Source organism: Macaca fascicularis, chromosome 11, assembly GCF_037993035.2.
Source record: "Macaca fascicularis isolate 582-1 chromosome 11, T2T-MFA8v1.1".
NCBI lineage: Eukaryota > Metazoa > Chordata > Mammalia > Primates > Cercopithecidae > Macaca > Macaca fascicularis.
Window position 1 is genome coordinate 119,163,670 of NC_088385.1, and position 19,245 is coordinate 119,182,914.

At 40.5% G+C, this 19,245-nt stretch overlaps 1 protein-coding gene across 10 annotated transcripts in view; it reads right to left on the bottom strand.

Annotated features, from left to right (window-relative positions):
* HECTD4 (HECT domain E3 ubiquitin protein ligase 4) overlaps nt 1-19,245 on the bottom strand; it is a 226,425-nt gene that overhangs the window by 86,212 nt on the left and 120,968 nt on the right. For 8 of the 10 annotated variants that reach the window (XR_012420694.1, XR_012420693.1, XR_012420695.1 and 5 more), the window contains 12 exons: nt 17,234-17,358; nt 14,727-14,880; nt 14,106-14,206; nt 11,882-12,080; nt 9,618-9,764; nt 7,985-8,089; nt 6,531-6,694; nt 5,709-5,942; nt 3,881-4,073; nt 3,628-3,732; nt 3,048-3,136; nt 2,492-2,667 (listed from right to left, as the gene is read on the bottom strand). Coding sequence is in view for 7 of the 10 variants with exons in the window: in XM_074007934.1 (XP_073864035.1) it covers nt 2,492-2,667; nt 3,048-3,136; nt 3,628-3,732; nt 3,881-4,073; nt 5,709-5,942; nt 6,531-6,694; nt 7,985-8,089; nt 9,618-9,764; nt 11,882-12,080; nt 14,106-14,206; nt 14,727-14,880; nt 17,234-17,358 (1,792 nt within the window). In the remaining 3 variants the exon portion in view is untranslated. The remainder of the gene's footprint in view (nt 1-2,491; nt 2,668-3,047; nt 3,137-3,627; nt 3,733-3,880; nt 4,074-5,708; nt 5,943-6,530; nt 6,695-7,984; nt 8,090-9,617; nt 9,765-11,881; nt 12,081-14,105; nt 14,207-14,726; nt 14,881-17,233; nt 17,359-19,245) is intronic. The other 2 variants (XM_045366002.3, XM_045366001.3) reach the window with 1 other exon arrangement.

A 19,245-nucleotide genomic window follows, 5' to 3' on the forward strand; every position in this document is an offset into this window, starting at 1 on the left:
ACCCAGGATGCAGTGCAGTGGTGTGATCTCGGCTTTCTGCAACCTTCATCTCCCAGGTTCAAGTGATTCTCCTGCCTCAGCCTCCCAAGTAGCAGTGATTACAGGCGTGCACCACCACGTCCAGGTAACTTTTGTATTTTTTTAGTAGAGATGGGGTTTCACCATGTTGGCCAGGCTAGTCTCGAACTCCTGACTTCAAGTGATCCGCCCACCTTGGCCTCCCAAAGTGCCAGGATTACAGGTGTGAGCTACCACACCTGGCCCAAATTTCTTAATTCAAATACATCCAAATCCATTTTTTTCAGAGATGGCCTTTATCCCCACTTTAACCCCAGATTTATTTAGCTGATTTATTGTCATTTGATGATACCTCTGCTTTGATCATAGTTGGTAGGAATAAATATCACACTTGAGTTGGAATCTGAATGGGTCTTTCTATAAGACATACTCCTTAACCCTGTCCAGGGAAATAGCTGTTTTATAAAACAACCCTTAAATGGAAAGAAGATAAAACTATACGTCAAGACTAGCTAAGAAAAAAGGTGTTGAGAAAGTGCAGAAAAAAACCATTTTGTTTTATTTTTCTAAAATTTTCACTTATTTATTTATTTAGAGACAGGGTCTTGCTTTGTTGCCCAGGCTGAAGTGCAGTGCTACAATCATGGCTTACTGCAGCCTTGTACTCCTGGACTCAAGCAATCCTCCCAACTCAGCCTCCCAAGTAGCTGGGATTACAGGTGCACACCACCATGCGTGGCTAATTTTCATGTTTTTTTGTAGAGACGAGGTCCTGCTATGTGGCAAAGCCTGGTCTTGAACTCCTGGTCTAAGCGATCCTCCTGCCTTGGCCTCCCAAAGTTCTGGGATTACAGGCATGAGCCACTGTGCCCAGCTGAGAAAACCATTTTGTATCTGTCTTAAGAGTGGTTAGACAGCTTAAATATTAAAAAAGTATATAATTTTTGAAGATACTGTTATCTCTGAGGTCAAGAGCCTCTGGGACAGTACTAACAGCCTTACCAAGTGGTCAGGTCTATATACAAGACCTTTACCAAGGGCTTATGTGTATAGCAGACCATCCTGGCATGTGATTGTACCACACACTCAGCACATGTCTCTCTCCCAAACCTGTGTCTTCCCCTGAAGTTCTCAGGGAGAACCTGTATTACAGAGTGAGACCTTGGGAGTCCTCCTAGACTTCAAATCCCAAGTGAGAAGAGCCTTAGATGACCAGCTGGGATGAAAACAAGTTTGCCTGCTCCCTACTGCTCACTGGGCAATGGGGCTATGTAACATGGACGCTTCCATTTAAGAACATGTTTATTTAATTTTATCTCTTAGGTTAAGAATGAATGCTTGTGGGCTGTGCCATGTTACAGATCCTGTCTTAAGTAAGAAGACTCAATGATTTTCCTGAGAGATGCATTTTTAGGCTAACAATTAAAATGTGACCTAGGCTGGGCATGGTAGCTCACACCTGTAATCCCAGCACTTTGGGAGGCTGAGGTGGGCGGATCACCTGAGATCAGGAGTTCAAGACCAGCCTGGCCAACATAGCGAAACCCTGTCTCTACTAAAAATACAAAAATTAGCTGGGCATAGTGGTAAGTGCCTGTAATCCCACCTACCTGGGAAGCTGAGGCAGGAGAATTGCTTGAACCCGGGAGGCAGAGATTGCAGTGAGCAGAGTTTATGCCACTGCACTCCAGCCTAGGCAACAGAGCGAGACTCCATCTCAAAAAAAAAAAAAAATAAATAAATAAATAAATAAAATGTGACCTAGAAAAAGTTAACTCCCAGGAAGTCATAGCACAAGGTTCCACATAATTACTAAAGATGAAATGCAAACTCAGCTTCAAGTAAAGAGGGAAAAATGATGTTACAAGATTCATGATGTTCACTAATTGTATATGATACTATGAAATCTAATTATATATGTTAGTATGAAAACAAAAACAGGGCCGGGCGCAGTGACTCACACCTGTAATCCTAGCATGCTGGGAGCCCAAGGCGGGCGGACCACCTGAGGTCAGCAGTTCAAGACCAACCTAGCCAACATAGTGAAACCCCGTCTCTACTAAAAATACAAAAATTAGCCAGGCATGGCAGCATGCACCTGTAGTCCCAGCTACTCGGGAGGCTGAAGCAGAATTGCTTGAACCTGGGAGGCAGAGGTTCCAGTGAGCCGAGATTACGCCACTGCACTCCAGCCTGGGCGACAGAGCGAGACTCAGTCTCAAAAAGTAAAATAATATAAAAGAAACAAGAAGTTGACTACAGGAATTTAATGACATACAAGTATTTCTTTGTTTTTCTTTTGTCACTCAAGTGCTTTGTAGAGAAAGTATAAGGCAAAACTAAATATGTTAAAATTTCCTTTTGTTTTCCTTTCTTGGAGTACCGAAGAGTGAATTTTTCAAAATATAGCTGACGTGTCTTATATGAACAGAGTAGGACCAGAAGCCAATTAGGGGCTATCTTTGAGCAGTACCTGGTGTTTCAGCAGGGGTCCCAGAGATGCTTCTTGTGAGGCCTGACTGGGCCGCGATGGTGACATGCAGCAAAAGCTCGGCTCGGTTCATTAAACTCTTCACTAACGTCTTTGTTTTAGCCAGTGGGTGTGAGGGTTTCTGAATAAGAGAATTCACTTCTTGTAGGAACTTCTCCCTATAAAGAAACATTGATGTGCATTGAGTTGTTCTCTAGCTTACCAAAAACAACCATTAAAAAAAATGTTTACAAAGAATAAGAGAAGACACAGGGGAAACTAAGCAAAAGTAACCTAATCAACTTACTTCCCTGTTTCCTCATCCAAGGAACAGTGTTAGAAAATCTGGCCACTTCTGGTTTCTTTTTCTGTTTCAAATGCCTATGCTAACTTTTGAAGGTTAAAACCAAAACTTCCAATTTACCAAATGAGTTCCAACTCTAAAATATTTAGTTAAGCTCACAATATAAAAAAATATATCTATTAAGAGACTAGACCTTTACAATGTGTTTTGAGCATCAAGGTGATAATAGCCTTAATAGTTATTAATACCACTAACCTCAGTGATAGGACCATGTTTTCAAGATCATTCCCATCAAAGGAGACTTCCTTCATTGAACACAAAAGTTCTAGTTCTTTCATTTTGTTCTAAAGAAAAAAAAAGATGTATGCAGGATCTGCAAGAACCAAGTTTTACTATACATATATTAAAATGAACAGAAAATTTCAGAGAAAAACCACCACCTTTGGTCCATATTTCTATGCTTGAAACTCATTTGTAAGTTATTATTTGATATTTTAATGATTAAGAATGGCATTGACTACTTTCTGGGAATTCTTTCAGGGCTTATAATTTTGCCTATTTTTTGTTTTTTAAGGCTTGAAAGCAAAATTTGACCATGATGACAACTTCCTTATATATCTTTATAAAACTATTAATCATTTAGAAAAACAACCTCATGAGTAATTATTTGTATACTGCATGCTGATCTAATCAATTTTCATTTAACCTCTTTTAAAGAATGGGTACAGTTTTGGAGTGTGCAACATTTTAGGAAATGACATTATTGTACCTCTACACACACACACACACACACACACACACAATGCCCCAGGGACAAATCATACACTTTGCTCACCTCATTAAAATGGTAATCATAAAAGAAAGGCATGTTGTTCTCCAGTTTCCCCTGCATGGCATCATCAACTTCACTTTGCCATTTTTGTTCCAGTTCTGCAACACTCTAATAAATACATTAAAATAGATGCAAAATAAAAACAAGTACAATTCAAAATTTTAGTCACAATAGTAATTTTAAAAATTAGATCACATTCTAAATTTCTTTAAATTTCCATGAAAGAAATTATTTCCAACAGTTATCAGACATTTACCTGCAGCTGTCTCTCCATGGCATTGAGCTTCTTAAAAGTCTCTCCCATAATTTTACACAATAAATCATATTCTTCAGCATGTTCTTCTTGATATTGGAAATTTATTAGAGATTGCAGTGCATCAACCAAGTTCAAGTGTTTAATAACACAAGATACCACCATTTCCTCCATCACGTCTGGCTGAATTACTTCTCTGTGACCACAATGGAAATTAGTCAGATGTATGCCATGCTCTCAGCTTCTCAATACTGTATTTTATTTTTATTTTTAATTTTTTTAGAGACAGGGTCTCTCCCCCTGTCACCTAGGCTGCAGTTCAGCGGAGCAATCATGGCTCATTGCAGCCTCAAACTCCTGGGTTCAAGGGATCCTCTTGCCCCAGCCTCCTGAGTAGCTGAGACTACAGGTGCATGCTGCCATGCTCAGCTAATTTGAGAAACAAATTTTAGGGTGGGGGTTTCTCACTATGTTGCTCAGGCTGGTCTTGAACTCCTGGGCTCAAGCAATCCTCTTGACTTGGCCTCCCAAAGTATTGGGATTACAGGCATAAGCCACCATGCCCCAGGCCCAAGAGAGTATTTTATAGGTTGGAGAACTTAGGCTTTGATATAAAGATATTAAATATTCACCACACCTCCTTTGTTACAATAGAGTAAGAGGTATGCATAGTATAATGGCACTGTCGGGAGTCTTATGTTGGCAAATAATTTAGTATATTAACTGATAAAACTGACATTGGCTGATAAAGCTGAAAATCAAGAGTAAAGAGACTTCAGCCTATAATCCTAGCACTTTGGGAGGCTGAGGCAGGTGAATCACTTGAGGTCAGGAGTTCGAGACCAGCCAGGTCAACATGGAGAAACCTCGTCTCTACTAAAAACACAAAAATTAGCTGGCTATAGTGGCATGTCCCTGTAATCCCAGTTACTCGGGAGGCTGAGGCAGGAGAATCTCCTGAACCTGGGAGACGGAGGTTGTAGTAAGCCGAGATCACATCACTGCACTCCAGCCTGGGTGACAGAACGAGACTCCCTCTCAGAAAAAAAAAAAAAAAGACTTCATTTTCTATGATTGCTATATTTTGAGTTAGAGACACATTAGAGCTGGAAGAGGGCTAAGGCTAAGAAAGGATCTTCAGCAGCATCTATCCACTAATTAATTTTATGCAGTATTATGGCCTGCAGTGTTCAGTGCATATGGATGTTGGGCTGAAAACAATAGTGTTTTCTGTATTTTTTTCATTTCAAATTTCATATATTCTCCAAGTTTTCTCTCTGAAATCCTGCCTCAGGAGGCAGAGCAGAGGCCTGCAAAACAGACTTGACTTGAAGCAAGAACACCACAGACATTTGTAACTGTAAGTCTGTACATTCTAGATTACAGAACTCCTCACCATTTCTCTAGGCATCAAAAATAAACACATATCTCTAGACTCTGGAAAGTAAAGTAGAGGCTGACTGCTAGTAGAAGGTCAAAACACTAGAGATAAACCTAGCACTTGTCACACTTTAGCATGTATCAGTCACATGGGAAACTTGTTAAGCTGGGCCCCATCCTCAGACCTCCTGATTCAATAGGTGTAAAATGGGGTTCAAGAACTAACAAGCTCCCAAGTGATGCCAATGCTGCTGACTAGGGGACCAAATTTTGAGAGCCCCTAATCTGGAATACTGCCTGGTGGGCCCTCCAGACTCGGTTAATTTTAACACTCATAGAGTAAACATAAAATTAAAGTTTCATTTACTATACCACAGAAGAAATACACCCATTTCAATTGTTTAAACTTTTTTTCCTACTGGGAAAAGTAAAACACTACACAGCAACATACTTTATACTTGGTCTAAATTGAGGTCTAGCACGCCCAGAAATTTCCCTGAGCTTTATCATGATTCCTGGAGGCAGCCTGATCCGAGGCAGATCAAAGTAGTTTCCAACAGGAGGCACGAGGACATCAGAGGGGTAGGTGAATTCTCTGTCTTCCTCTATGGTCAGAGGCAGTGGAGAGGGGCTCGGAGTAAGGGCAGGGGAGATCACGCCATTGGCCTCCACCTGCCACTGGCACCTGAGCAGACAGAAAAGAGGCTCTTCACTTCCTCTCTCATCAAGATTATTGGAAAGCTATTGGATGTTTGCAGACACATCAAACATATGAAGAATCACATTCTGTGTTAATTACTCATCAAACCTTCTCCAGAAGCTAAAGAAAAATGAGCATTGTATGAAAGCCCATCTTTGGGGATCTAGCTCCCCCCCAATATTTAATCATTAAAACTTTTAAATGTACAGAAAAGCTGAAAGAATGACATGGTTAATGTCCACAGACACATTTGTCTAGATTGTACAATAAACATTTGCTGTGTTTGTTTTATCACACATCCACTCATCCTCTTGGGGATCATTCAATTTAATTAGACAATAATTGTGTCGGAGAAAAGCTTATGCAGTTCAAAGATGTAATCTTAAATTTAGTAAAGTAAGGGCCAGAAAGCACTATGGTGTAATTTTCATCTTATTTCTTACACACAATGACACCCATGAGATTGCCAGGCAGTAGGCACAATCACCCTGGAAATGTACCAAAAGGATTTTTCCACATAAAGTCCTTTTTCCTTTGCAGGCAACACCAGCTCAAATTCAACCTTTTTGTTACCTTTGTAAAAGTTTGGACCGCAATAGCTCCTGACAGGCTTCTTCTTCTTTGGTAATTTCTGGTCCATTGTACAGGATTCTTAACATGGAACAAGCTAACACAGACAGACCTAAAGCCAGGTCTACCAGAAAGGGCAAGCCTCCTGAGACATCCTCCGAAGACTCCTACAATGCAGACAGGGGTAAACCACAATGGTCAGTGTATGCTGGCAGAGGTTGCTACCTGTGCTGCCCCACACTGCACTGTTCCCAACCACAGGGTTCTACAGAGCAGCATCGAGTATCACTGCTAGGGAACATAGGTACAGCACCCAAATCATGACTAGATGGTGGTACTGCAATGACCAGAGTGAAGTCTCAACATAATTCTGAAGAGAAAATAGTTGATCAGACCCCATATACAATAGTACAAATCAAATAAATAGTATAAATGAAATAAAGAAGCCTGACTCTTTGATAGCTTCCTCTTTGTTGTGCCTACCTAAGTATAAACCACTATTTTGTTTTTTCACTTCCATCCTGTGCTCAAACTGTGATATTGTCAATGACTGCAGTGAATTCATTCAAGAAATATTTACTGGGTGTCCTCTGTGTGCCAGCCATTGTTCTAGGTGCCTGAGATACATCGGAGAATGAAATGAAGATCCCTGCTCTCATGGAGCTTACATTCTAGCAGTTAATGCCACTCTGGAGAGTCTTAGCGTGGTTAAGCTTAAGAAACATCAAAATCTAAAATACGTTTTTGGAATCAGGCAACTGGAGGGGTCAGTAGGATGTTTAAGTACTCTGGTTTTTTTTTTTGTTTTTTTTTTTTTAACTTTTGAGACGGAGTCTCACTCTGTCACCCAGGCTGGAGTACAGTGGTACGATCTCAGCTCACTGCAATCTCTGCCTCCCGGTTCAAGTGATTCTCTTCCCTCAGCCTCTCAAGTAGCTAGGACTACAGGTGCCCATCAACACACCCGGCTAATTTTTGTATTTTTAGTAGAGACGGGGTTTCACCAAGTTGGCCAGGCTGATCTCGAACTCCTGACCTCAGTTGATCTGCCCGCCTCAGCCTCCCAAAGTACTGGGATTACAAGTGTGAGCCACCATGCTCAGCTGGATGCTTCACTACTCTTAAAACCCAGGATCCAAGTGCTTATTTCTATTAAGTTCTATTGAGTCCTCTTTGCCCTATGGAAAGATGCTGGGGTCAGGTCACCTCCCCAAGCTTTGAAGAGGCAGCCCCAATCAATAGATGTATTTCTGTGCTGCTGAGCTGATATTAGGTCATGGCTAGTTTTATTCTGTAAAAGTACTACTAGCTGCTAGTAGTTGACTAGTGCCAACTAGAAGAGAAAGATGAAAGAGTGACTCATATTCTGCCCTGTTTCCAAGGCAAATATGATGTAAGTAATCAAGGCACATAGCAGATAGTACATTTTGTCCACGGCAGTGGTTAGATTCAAGTACCTGAGCGCGAACTGTGCAAGCAAAGCCCCACATGGCTTTATCAGGAGTGTTGTGTTCACGGCCACTTCTCATTTCAAAGGAGAAGGTGACTGTATCTCCTTCCACCTTAAAATTTAAGAGGGGGGTGGGAAATGCACTTTAAAAACAAGATACACAATTTTCAAAAGAGCAATGAATTTCAGAGGTTACTTTCAAAAAGGACCACAGCAATATTTCACTCCTTTTCTCACTTGCTTTTTGATTCAAATTCCATTCCCTTTCATTTAGACACCCAGTCCTTTAAGTGTCTCTCTTGACGAGGTAGCCTTTGGGATGAGGCATCTGTGAAATGGGCACAGTTGCCCATTAGCAAGATCAAAGTAAAGGTTAATCAAATCTTGAGAATAATTTTTTTTTTTTTTTTTGAGACAAGGTCTTACTCTGTCACCCAGGCTGGAGTGCAGTGGCACAACCATGGCTCACTGCAGCCTCAACCTCCTGGGCTCAAGCAATCCTCCCACTTCAGCCTCCTGAGTAGCTGGAACTATAAGTGTGCGGCACCATGCCCAGCTAATTTTTGTTTTTTTTTTTTTTTTTTTGTAGAGACGAGGTCTCAACTATGTTGCCCAGGTTGGTCTCAAATTCTTGGGCTCAAGCAGTCTGTCCACCTTGGCCTCCCAAAGTGGTGGGATTACAGGCATGAGTCACCTTGCTCGGCCTTGAGCATAATTTCTCTCTCTCTCTTTCTTTTTTTTGAGATGGAGTTTCGCTCTGTCGCCCAGACTGGAGTACAGTGGCGCAATCTTGACTCACTGCAACCTCCGCCTCTTGGGTTTAAATGATTCTCCTGCCTCAGCCTCCTGAGTAGCTGGCATAACAGGCGCGTACCACCATGCCTGACTAATTTTTGTATTTTTAGTAGAGACAGTGTTTCACCATGTTGGCCAGGCTGGTCTCAAACTCCCGACCTCAGGTGATCCGGAGGATCACCTGAGTGATATAGTGCTGGGACTATAGGTGTGAGCAGCTGCACCTGGCCATAATTTCTAACAAATGGCTTGCCATCTATGGCTGAATTAAAGAGGGTCCATAACGTATATGAAATAAAGGCCCTGGGAATAGACTTTGGGGACATTTTTGGGTTTTAACAGACATTTCAGTTTATATTCATATCCCAGGCAGATACACAGTAAGTAGTTTGAGGGCCGAATTACAAAGCATGGCACTCATTTCATCAGTTTGAGAATGGATAATTGTTTTTGCTCCAAAGGCCCAAATTCATCTGAACACATTAACTCAATACTTTTACACTGCAATGGCCTTGTGGTTCTAGGGTACTTGTCAACAGGGAGTATAGAGGAGAACTAAGCTGGAAAAGATCTACCAACCCTTTTAATCAACAAGGAAGAAAATGCTGTGACAAATTCTATCCATGGAGCAACTTGTGAAAGGGAGTGAACAGGGGTCTGATGTCCTACAAGTGAAAGGAGGACCATTCTGAATAGGAGTGAGGTGACAGGCCTAGTAAGGTGGCCCCACCTCAACAAAAGCCCCCAGGGCAAATGTTTTTCTGGGATTACAGTTAGTACTTGGACCTGTGAGGACTGCAAGTTCATTTTCTTTTCTAGGAAGCGATTATGACTGGATACCATACCTTCACCAAGTCTTTCGGCCAACCAGTTCCTAAGACACTACGGCTGCCATATCCCAGTGTGTTGCCTCCATATTCAGCAACCTTCCTACTGTTTGTGTTAGGCCCCGCATATATCACCAACTTCAAAACAGAAAATATACTGTTAGACTGTAAAAGAAAAACAAAAACAACATCTACAAATAAAAAGGCTGCAAAAAAAATTGTTCAAAATACAATTATAACCAGGCATTGGTGTCATTATAACTAATATTTCCTGATTTTTTTAGGTATAACTGATACTAGTTTGGATGCAATCAGTCATTGGTATTTACAGGGAAGCCACAGAGTAATAACAATTCTTAATAAAAAGAAGTATATTTTTTATATTAGCACACTTTAATTGGCTTGGGGACCTCACATTAAATAGTTATACTCAGCTATTGTACATCAATATTTTTGAAATAGTTATTTTAATGCTAATTAATAACATATAACTCATTAATAACAGTTTGGCCCCTTAAGTCCTCCCCAAAATTAGTAAAGTGAGCAAATACAGATGGAAATATGATTATATCTAACAGAACAACAAATAAAAGCACCAAAGAAAAAAAATCAATGAATAAATAAGAATTTAAAAAAATGCAACAAATTGAAAATAAGCCATATATTCTTAGGATGTTGCTTAATGGTATAAAAAGAAAATGATACAAATTTGGGCCAGAAAGGGGGTGGCTGCTTCTTGGGTCAGTTTTCATGTATCAATACTTCTCTAATTCATGTATAACCAGCTAGCTGACTTTCTAATCGGCAGAAGAAACATTTATAGCTCATTTGGCATTCCACAGGAAAAATAAAGCTCTGGCTTCTGTAAATACCAAACCCTGTCTTCTAATGTGTACTGTGACTGCTTCTCACTGCATCTAACTTCAGATTTAGAAGCTCCATCTTCAGCCCTGAATGCTTATCATTTTGTGATGTCTTACCCTTTGGGGTCTTTTGCTGACACCAGCCAGGGACCACTGGAAAAGTAAATGTACTTTCATCCATGCAGTAAGCCTCTTTGTGCTTCATCATTTAACACTAATGTCTACTGCAGGCATAAGTTAGCGCATATCAGAAATGCAAAATACAGTTTTTAAAGGAGAAACAAAATGACACCAACTAAAACAGCAGACTCTCCCATTTCTATATTAAGTCACTTCACCTGAACCTGGGAAATGGGGGTAGCCAATGCCAGGAGCTATGAATTACAGTGGACTGATGGTAGGAGATATGCTTCTGAAAGGCCTACTAAAGATCATCTCATATATTTTCTTGGTTCCAGCTAAGGTGAGTTTTGAGGACAAGGCTTTGGTGACACCTGGGAATCTTCACTATCCTAAAAGATAATGGGGAAGAGGATTCTATAACTTGCCCAGAAATGTGTTTCACCATCTCATAGTATATACAGTTAAGAAGTCCTTTATTTTTAACCTAAAAACCTCCCCGGATAGAATGTTTTTAAAAGCCAGCCTCAGAAGTCAGAATCCCCTGCTAGGATTTAAGCCCATTTGCCCTCACACAGTTCACAGGAGAGAGACACAATAGATCACTAACAAGCTACATAAAAATAGTATGCACAAAGCTATTAGATAATCCTCCAGCTGTTCTTTCATATGTTACATATTTCATTAGCCTTTCCCCCTAAGACCACATGACAGGTTACAATTCAATAATTCTAAGTGGAAGAAAATGTTTCAACCCCTAAGATGCTTCCTTTTGTTCATAACTGTTAAGCCACAAGGTTGGAAACTACTCTTCCTCAAAAAAAAAAAAAAAAAAAAGTTTAAATAAATATAAACCAGATCCTAGCACCTCTGAAACCCTTCTAAAAAGCCACCTTTTCCCAAAAGATACATGAGAAGCCCCAAGAATTGGGCAGTGAGACCTTTCTAGATGAATGGACATCACACATCTGGGAGAACTTCAAGCACAGAGGGAGGGCAGGGGTAAGCAGAATGAAAAGGACATTTCCTTCCACTCACATCTAAGCACCTGAAAGCTTACAAAGTACACTTTCAACATATCATTAAAACACTGTTCTTAGACTGCAGAGGTGGTGTTTCTTTAACTTCCTTAAATCACTACCCTTCAAAGATAAGAACTTTATCTTAGAAAAGTTCTCCTTAGAGATAGCTACAGACAGAAATCAGTCAAGAATGGTGACCAGCAGCAAAGAAAAATAAGAAGCATCTAAGAATCAGCTTACTTGAGGTGGAACCAATAATAACCCAGTTCTTACTTACTTTGTCATAGTCATATTGTGAAGAGCATCTGCTATCAAATCTAAGGTACAGGCAGCGAGCTCCTGGGATATGGACCGTTTCTTTAAATTTATAGTTGTCTCTGACGGGGTGGACTGTTTCCACAGTCTTTCCAGCAGCCCATGGGGCAGGAATCTTTAAACCAGTGAGAAATCCTGGCTCTTCCTTCTCTTCTAACATTCTAAACAGAAATAGAGAAAGTGATTTAGCTTAGCAGCCAAGGAAAGGAAAAACAATATAAACATTAAATTGCTCTTTAATTTTCCACAGCATGCAGTATGATAACACTGAGGCTTTTACATGCTTGATATCAGTGGCAATCAGAAACATTTTAAAAATTCCCACATTTAAGGGTTTTTTCTTTCTTTGTTGTTAGATATTATATTTGCTTTTTTTTTTCTTTTTTGCCTTTTTCTAGGACAAGAAGCAGAGATATATTTTCATTTTTCTTTCTTTTTCTCAAGGGAGAAGCCCAGTTGATATCCAAGAGAAGACCTGATCAACTCTCATTTAAATGTACTCAGGGAAAAAAAAAAGGTACTGTAAAGGATCTTTAAGATTGGCCACTTTGCAAATCCCACAGGGTTAGCCTCCTGTAAAAATTTCCTTTTGTTGATATCTACATGCCAATTGCTGAAAACTCCAGGAGTCTACATAGCTACTTTTCACCGTAATTTTTACTAAGGAAAGGTGCCTTCAAAGGTTCTCTTACCTACTGTAATTGAACTCTCAAGGACAGCATGGAGCCTGAGGTTGCGGAATACAAACTCCTAATACTTAAACTTAGTTGCCACAGAATTCTCTTATTCTTTCAACTCTGAAGCTTGAGCTGCAGAGCCTTACTGTCCAATACAGTAGCTACTAGTCACATGTGGCCATTTCAATTAAATTGAATTTAAATGAAATAAAATTTACAATTCAGCTCCTCAGTCACATTAGCTACACTGCAGACACTCAATAACAACCTGTGGCTATGGAACTAGACAGCACAGATAGAAGTTTGCATCACTGCGAAAAGCTCAATTCCATAGCCCGCTGCTCTAGAGAAACCCAGGAAATCTTTTTAAAAGACAGCTTTAATGCAACATAATTGACATAATAAATTGCACATATTTAAAGCATACAACTTGATAAGTTTGGACATTTGTTATACCATTAAGTTTCCTTCTTCCTCTTTGTAACCACTCCATTTCTCCCCCAGGTGATCATTTATTTGCTGTCACTAGAGATTAGTTTGCATTTTCTAGAGTTTTATATAAATGAAATAATATAGTACGTGACCTAAGGGGACGTGGCTTCTTTCATTCAGGGTTAAGTATTTTGAGATTACATACACACTGTTGTATATAACAATAGTTCATTCCTTTTTATTGCTGATTAGAGTCCATTGTATGACTACATCACAATTTGCTTATCCATTCACTTATTGATGGGCATTTATGTTGTTTCCAGATGGACATTTATGCTGTTTCCAGTTTTGGGCTCTTCTAACCAAAACTGTTACGAACCTTAATGTAAAAGCTTTGTAAGAACCTATGCTTTCTTTTCTTGTGTGAATACCTAAAAGTGAAATAGTTCAGTCATACAATAGGTGTATGTTTAAGTTTTTAAGAAACAGCCAGCAGGGTGCGGTGGCTCACGCCTGTAATCCCAGCACTTTGGGAAGCCGAGGTGGGTGGATCATGAGGTCAGGAGTTCAAAACCAGCCTGGCCAACATGGTAAGACCTCGTCTCTACTAAAAAATACAAAAATTAGCTGGGTGTGGTGGCATACGCATGTAATCCTAGCTACTCATGAGGCTGAGGCAGGAGAATTGCTTGAACCCAGGAGGCAGAGGTTGCAGTGAGCTGAGATGAGCCACTGCACTCCAGCCTGGGTGACTGAGCAAGACTCCGTCTCAGAAAAAAAAAAAAAAGAAACAGCCAAACTGCCTGTCAAAGTCATAATATTTTACATCCCCACTATTAGCATATAAGAATTTCAGATCAATTTTGAACTAATCTCTTGCTCCATGGGGAAATTTATTCTAACCAGTTGCTGTAAATCTACAAAGCAATGTTACAGTTATCTAAAATTTTCATTTCGAAGTCTTTTTCTTTTCACATAGATAATCCCTGCTAAAAATCATTTTCATAAAAGGAGTTACTAGGCTTTCACCAGAAGAAAACAAGAAAAAGGTTCCTGAAAGGAAGCAGCATTCATTACCTCTCATCAGGGAACAGCCTGCACTTCTGGTCTGGTGCACCACACGGGGAACAGCCCACCTCAGCAAAAACTGGACACTGGGTTTTAAGCAGCAAAGCCGTCTGAAACACAAAAACCATCATTATGTCTTCCAGTGCTACTGTCAGTTATCTAAATGGTATGAGAGCCAAACTTAGAGATCTCTCTTAAATCATCTTTTTACAATCCTAGTCGGCTCTCCTTCACTAAAATATGCTGTGCTACTTAGACAACTTAATATTATTTTACTTAACGCTAGAATGGAATGCATCATTTATATTAGCTACTATTAGCTGGCAAGGACTCAGGAGACAAACTATAATGGTAGGTTTTTAGTAGCATTGTATATTAGCATTTTTATAGCTGATCAGCCATGAACACTTGCTAAAAGATTGCAGTTAGTAATTTAGTCAAACAAATAAAATGCTTTCCCTTGTTATTTGTTTATTTTTATGACACAATATTTTTCTTCATTCCATCATTATTTCCCTTGGTTTCTGAAAGGCAGGATTATGTTTATTCTGCCTTCAGTGAAAGCAAACAGCCACCTTGTGAAGCAGGTTGGCCAAAAAGCAGTTCACTTTGGCACACCAAGGATCATACCTGGCTTGTATAGAGTACCAGCTGCACTAGCTGAGGCATCAGGGCATCGGCCATAATCAGAGTCTGTAAATTTGGATGCATCAGGGAGGTCAGTAACACTGGAAGAAGGTGACCAAGCATAGTAGCCTTAGTAACTTGTTCCAAGCCTTTTAACCTACAAAAAGTTCAAGAAAAACACACAGCCTAAGCAATGCCCAAACATGTGAAGAAGCACTAATGTCATCTTTATCTGACAATTTCTCCTAAACTGCACCTCCTTAAACCACTTAAGCACTTTCAGTGATAGCAATTCAGTCCACAAATTTTCCACCTTCTGCCACTGAGGGAGAGGGGAAGAACAGAAAGAAAGCTATTAATAGATTTCACCTTCAATCTCTGATTTTTGCCAAAAAATTTATAAGCTGCCTTTTTTTTTTTTTTGACAGGGTCTCACTCTGTCACCCAGGCTGGAGTGCAGTAGTACAATCACAGCTCACTGCAGCCTTGATCTCCTGGGTACAAGTGATCCTCCCACCTCGGCCTCCCAAACTGTTGGGATTACAGGTGTATGAACCACTTATGTTCTAGGTTCTAGGTTGCTACATGGTGCATTTCATAGCACCTTTGAAGTACTTTACAAATGGATTCTAAAATGTCAATGGTTACTACCTGTAAAGTTCCCTTGCCTCTGGGGCTGCTGATCACTATGCTACACAGTGACTCTAAAAAGGAGGAAGTGAATGGCTACAACATTGATTCACCTGGAATCAACATTGATTCACCTGGATGTCAGAGCTGTGACATCCATTACTGGTCTAGAGAAATTGAGGCTTGTCTGGGGCATGCAGAAGCAGGCAGATTTCTTCCCCCAATTTTTTTTTTTATTACGGTAAAATAAACATAGCATAACATTTACCATCTTAGCCATTTTAAGGGTACATTTCACTGTTATTAAATAATGTTGTGCAACCATCACCATCATCCATCTCCACAACTCTTTTTGTGTTATAAAACCCAAACTCTATACCCATTAAGCAGTAACTCCTCATTTTTCCCTTGCCCCCAGCCCCCGGTAAACACCATTCTACTTTCTGTCTCTATGATTTTGACTCATTTAAGTAGGCAAATTTTTAATTTATCTTTAAAATCACATTTTTAATATCCCTGTCCTCTGCTAGAAGAATTAAGGAATGCAGAAAGAAAGGATTATGTAAATTCCTTAAGGCTACTTAGGATATTGGTAGTGGAACCAGAAACCCAGGCTCTCCCATTAGACTGAACTACGTATTACTAAGCCTCAATGCAACACCTATCTGGGTTATATTGTTCTCAATCCCAACCTCCTATCTGCTCTCTGGGAGTGGGTAAGAACCAAGTCCATAGGAACAGACAGGGTTACGGAAGCAAAAATTACACTGTAGGATTCTTTTAGATCTACAGCTCCAACATGCAAATCGTCAAAAAACACAGTATGCAATGCACCTCTAAAATCAAACCAGAGCAGAATTTTGTCTTTTTTTTTTTTTTGAGACGGAGTCTCGCTCTGTCGCCCAGGCTGGAGTGCAGTGGCGCAATCTCGGCTCACTGCAAGCTCCGCCTCCGGGGTTCAGGCCATTCTCCTGCCTTAGCCTCCCCACTAGCTGGAACTACAGGTGCCTGCCACCATGCCCAGCTAATTTTTTTTTCTTGTATTTTTTTTTTTTTTTTTTTTGAGACGGAGTCTCGCTCTGTAGCCCAGGCTGGAGTGCAGTGGCCGGATCTCAGCTCACTGCAAGCTCCGCCTCCCGGGTTCATGCCATTCTCCTGCCTCAGCCTCCCGAGTAGCTGGGACAACAGGCGCCCGCCACCGCGCCCGTCTAGTTTTTTGTATTTTTTAGTAGAGACGGGGTTTCACCGTGTTCGCCAGGATGGTCTCGATCTCCTGACCTCGTGATCCGCCCGTCTCGGCCTCCCAAAGTGCTGGGATTACAGGCTTGAGCCACCGCGCCCGGCCTTTTTCTTGTATTTTTAGTAGAGACGGGGTTACAGCAGAAATTTTAATGTGAAGGGCTGAGAAAGGGCTTTATTACTGTGAAAGAGAGGTCAGACATGTATTTGGAGAAGTAAAATTACAGTAAAATCTTGAGGCACCACATCAGTGTCATCCTTTGTGTAGCAGTTGACAAGTCACTTATTCCTCCCAAAAGTCTTTATCATGAGGAAACTAAGTGTGCATGGTGCTGACCTCGATAATTAAAGGAAAGGCCATTTTGGGAGTGATGGCAGTAGAAGTCTCAAGTGGCAGAGATTAGGCCGTGCCCTCCACAACTTCGCTACCCTTAGATCATGGCTGTTGGCCCAATCTCACCTGAAAGCACACGAAAGAGTGTGACTGCACTTGGCTTTCAAACACTTGCCCTTTTAGCCTATTCTCACAAAAATCTCTCTATATAAAATTGATCCTTCTATATTCTAAAAATATTTAATTTCAATAAACAAATTTTTCTTCCCACAGGGCAGCTGGTCACAGCTCACCATCCATTCCTTACCTCTGCTCACGGTCTGCTATGTCACTATTTATGAGGGCAGTTGTGACCTGCTGTAGCATTTCCAACACTTCATCACATCCAGTCAGGATTTGGGTGGCAAGAGCCAAAATACTGACTTTTAGCTCCTAGGCAGAAAATATCATCATATTATTTTTAAGCTTTGTGACGAACATACGTTCACAATGACAACATGAAATGATGTATTTAATGATGCATTTCCAAATGAAATAATGAGGTGGCCAGAATAAGCCCAAAGCAGTAAATTCTGCTAGAATGACAAGTAGCAAATTGGGAGGCCAAGGTCTGGAGAGCTGACAGAAATATGCAGTATTTCAGAGGGATCACACTGAGTCCCTAGGAGAAAAGGCTCCCATCCCAGCCAGCACAAGAAATATCTCCCATCCCATCCAGCACAAGAGAGCTCCTGGTGGCCAGCCCAGAAACTGTCCAGGTGGAAGACTGCCTTGGGTGGTATGAGGATAGCTAAAGAGAAAAACAGAACAGTAAAATGCGCATGTAGAGGCGGTGAATAAAATGAGACAAAAACACAACATTCTGAAACAGTACAAGTGACCTTTTACTCAATGTCCTAATCACAGTTAGGCCATCACAGTTAAAAACAGGCAGTTAAAAAAATTCAATTAAGGTAGCAAGCAGTTACAGGCTATTAAACATTAAAATAACTATTACAGAGTTCGTGGGAGTACAAATACTAAATAATGTGTTAAGAAGGACTAGCTAACATTATAGAAATGTTTAGTTTACAATGATTTTCAGTTAAAAAAATACAAACTCTTTAGGGGACATGTTTCCCCAGAAACCTAGACAACTGAGCCTATTCAGCCTTTCCTAAGAGTCTTTACCTTTCTCTCTATGGTTTAATTAAGAATTTACTAAGGCTACGCCAGGCACGGTGGCTCATGCCTATAATCCTAGCACTTTGGGAGGCTGAGGCAGGTGGATCGCTTGAGGTTAGGAGTTCAAGATCAGTCTGGACAACACGTTAAACCCCGTCTCTACTAAAAATACAAAAATTAGCTAGGCATGGTGGCACACATCTGTAATCCCAGCTACTCGGGAGACTGAGGCAGGAGAATCACTTGAACCCAGGAGATGGAGGTTGCAGTGAGCCAGATTGCACCACGGCACTCTAGCCTGGGCAACAAAGCGAGACTCCATCTCAAAAAACCAAAAAAACAAAAAAGAATCTACTAAGGCTAAAATTTAGCCTTCAAATAGAAAAAACTTTCTCATTGTTGGAATTTTCCGGGGTCTTTATTATTATTGTTATTTTTTGAGACAGAGTCTCACTCTGCCACCCAGGCTGGAGTGCAGTGGCGTGATCAGGGCTCCCTGCGACCTCTACCTCCTGGGTTCAAGCAATTCTCATGCCTCAGCCTCCCAAGTAGCTGGAATTACAGGGGAGTACCATCACGCCTGGCTAATTTTTGTATTTTTCAGTAGAGACGGGGTTTCGCCATGTTGGCCAGGCTGATCTCGAACTCTTGGCCTCAAGTGATCCACCTGCCTCAGCCTCCCAAAGTGCTAAGATTACAGGTGTCAGCCACCACACCTAGCTGTTATAAGTATTATTGAGATTTTTTTTTATCATTAAGAGAGTAGGAATTCTGAACTAATGATAAGCCAAACCATGTTTTAAGTCACACTAATGACATGCACAATCATCTACTGACTCCATACCACATGGCAGCAAAGTGCCAGGTATTTACAGGGCTTGTTGTTAATACAGCAACTTTACAAAGAAGATGTTATTGTCCCTTTTTACTGATGAGAAAACTAAGGCAAGAGAAGTTAAATAAATATTATCAACAACTTAAATTAAAAGTGCATGTATGTCTGCCTATTTGAAAATGGATTATACAATGAAATAAACTCAAGTACAATAAGTACAAACTATCAGATGTATGATTTACATAGTATATATGCATGAAGGAGTAAGAAAGGGGCAAACTGCATTGGTTTTTATCTTCAACTATGGCTTCCTTGGTTGA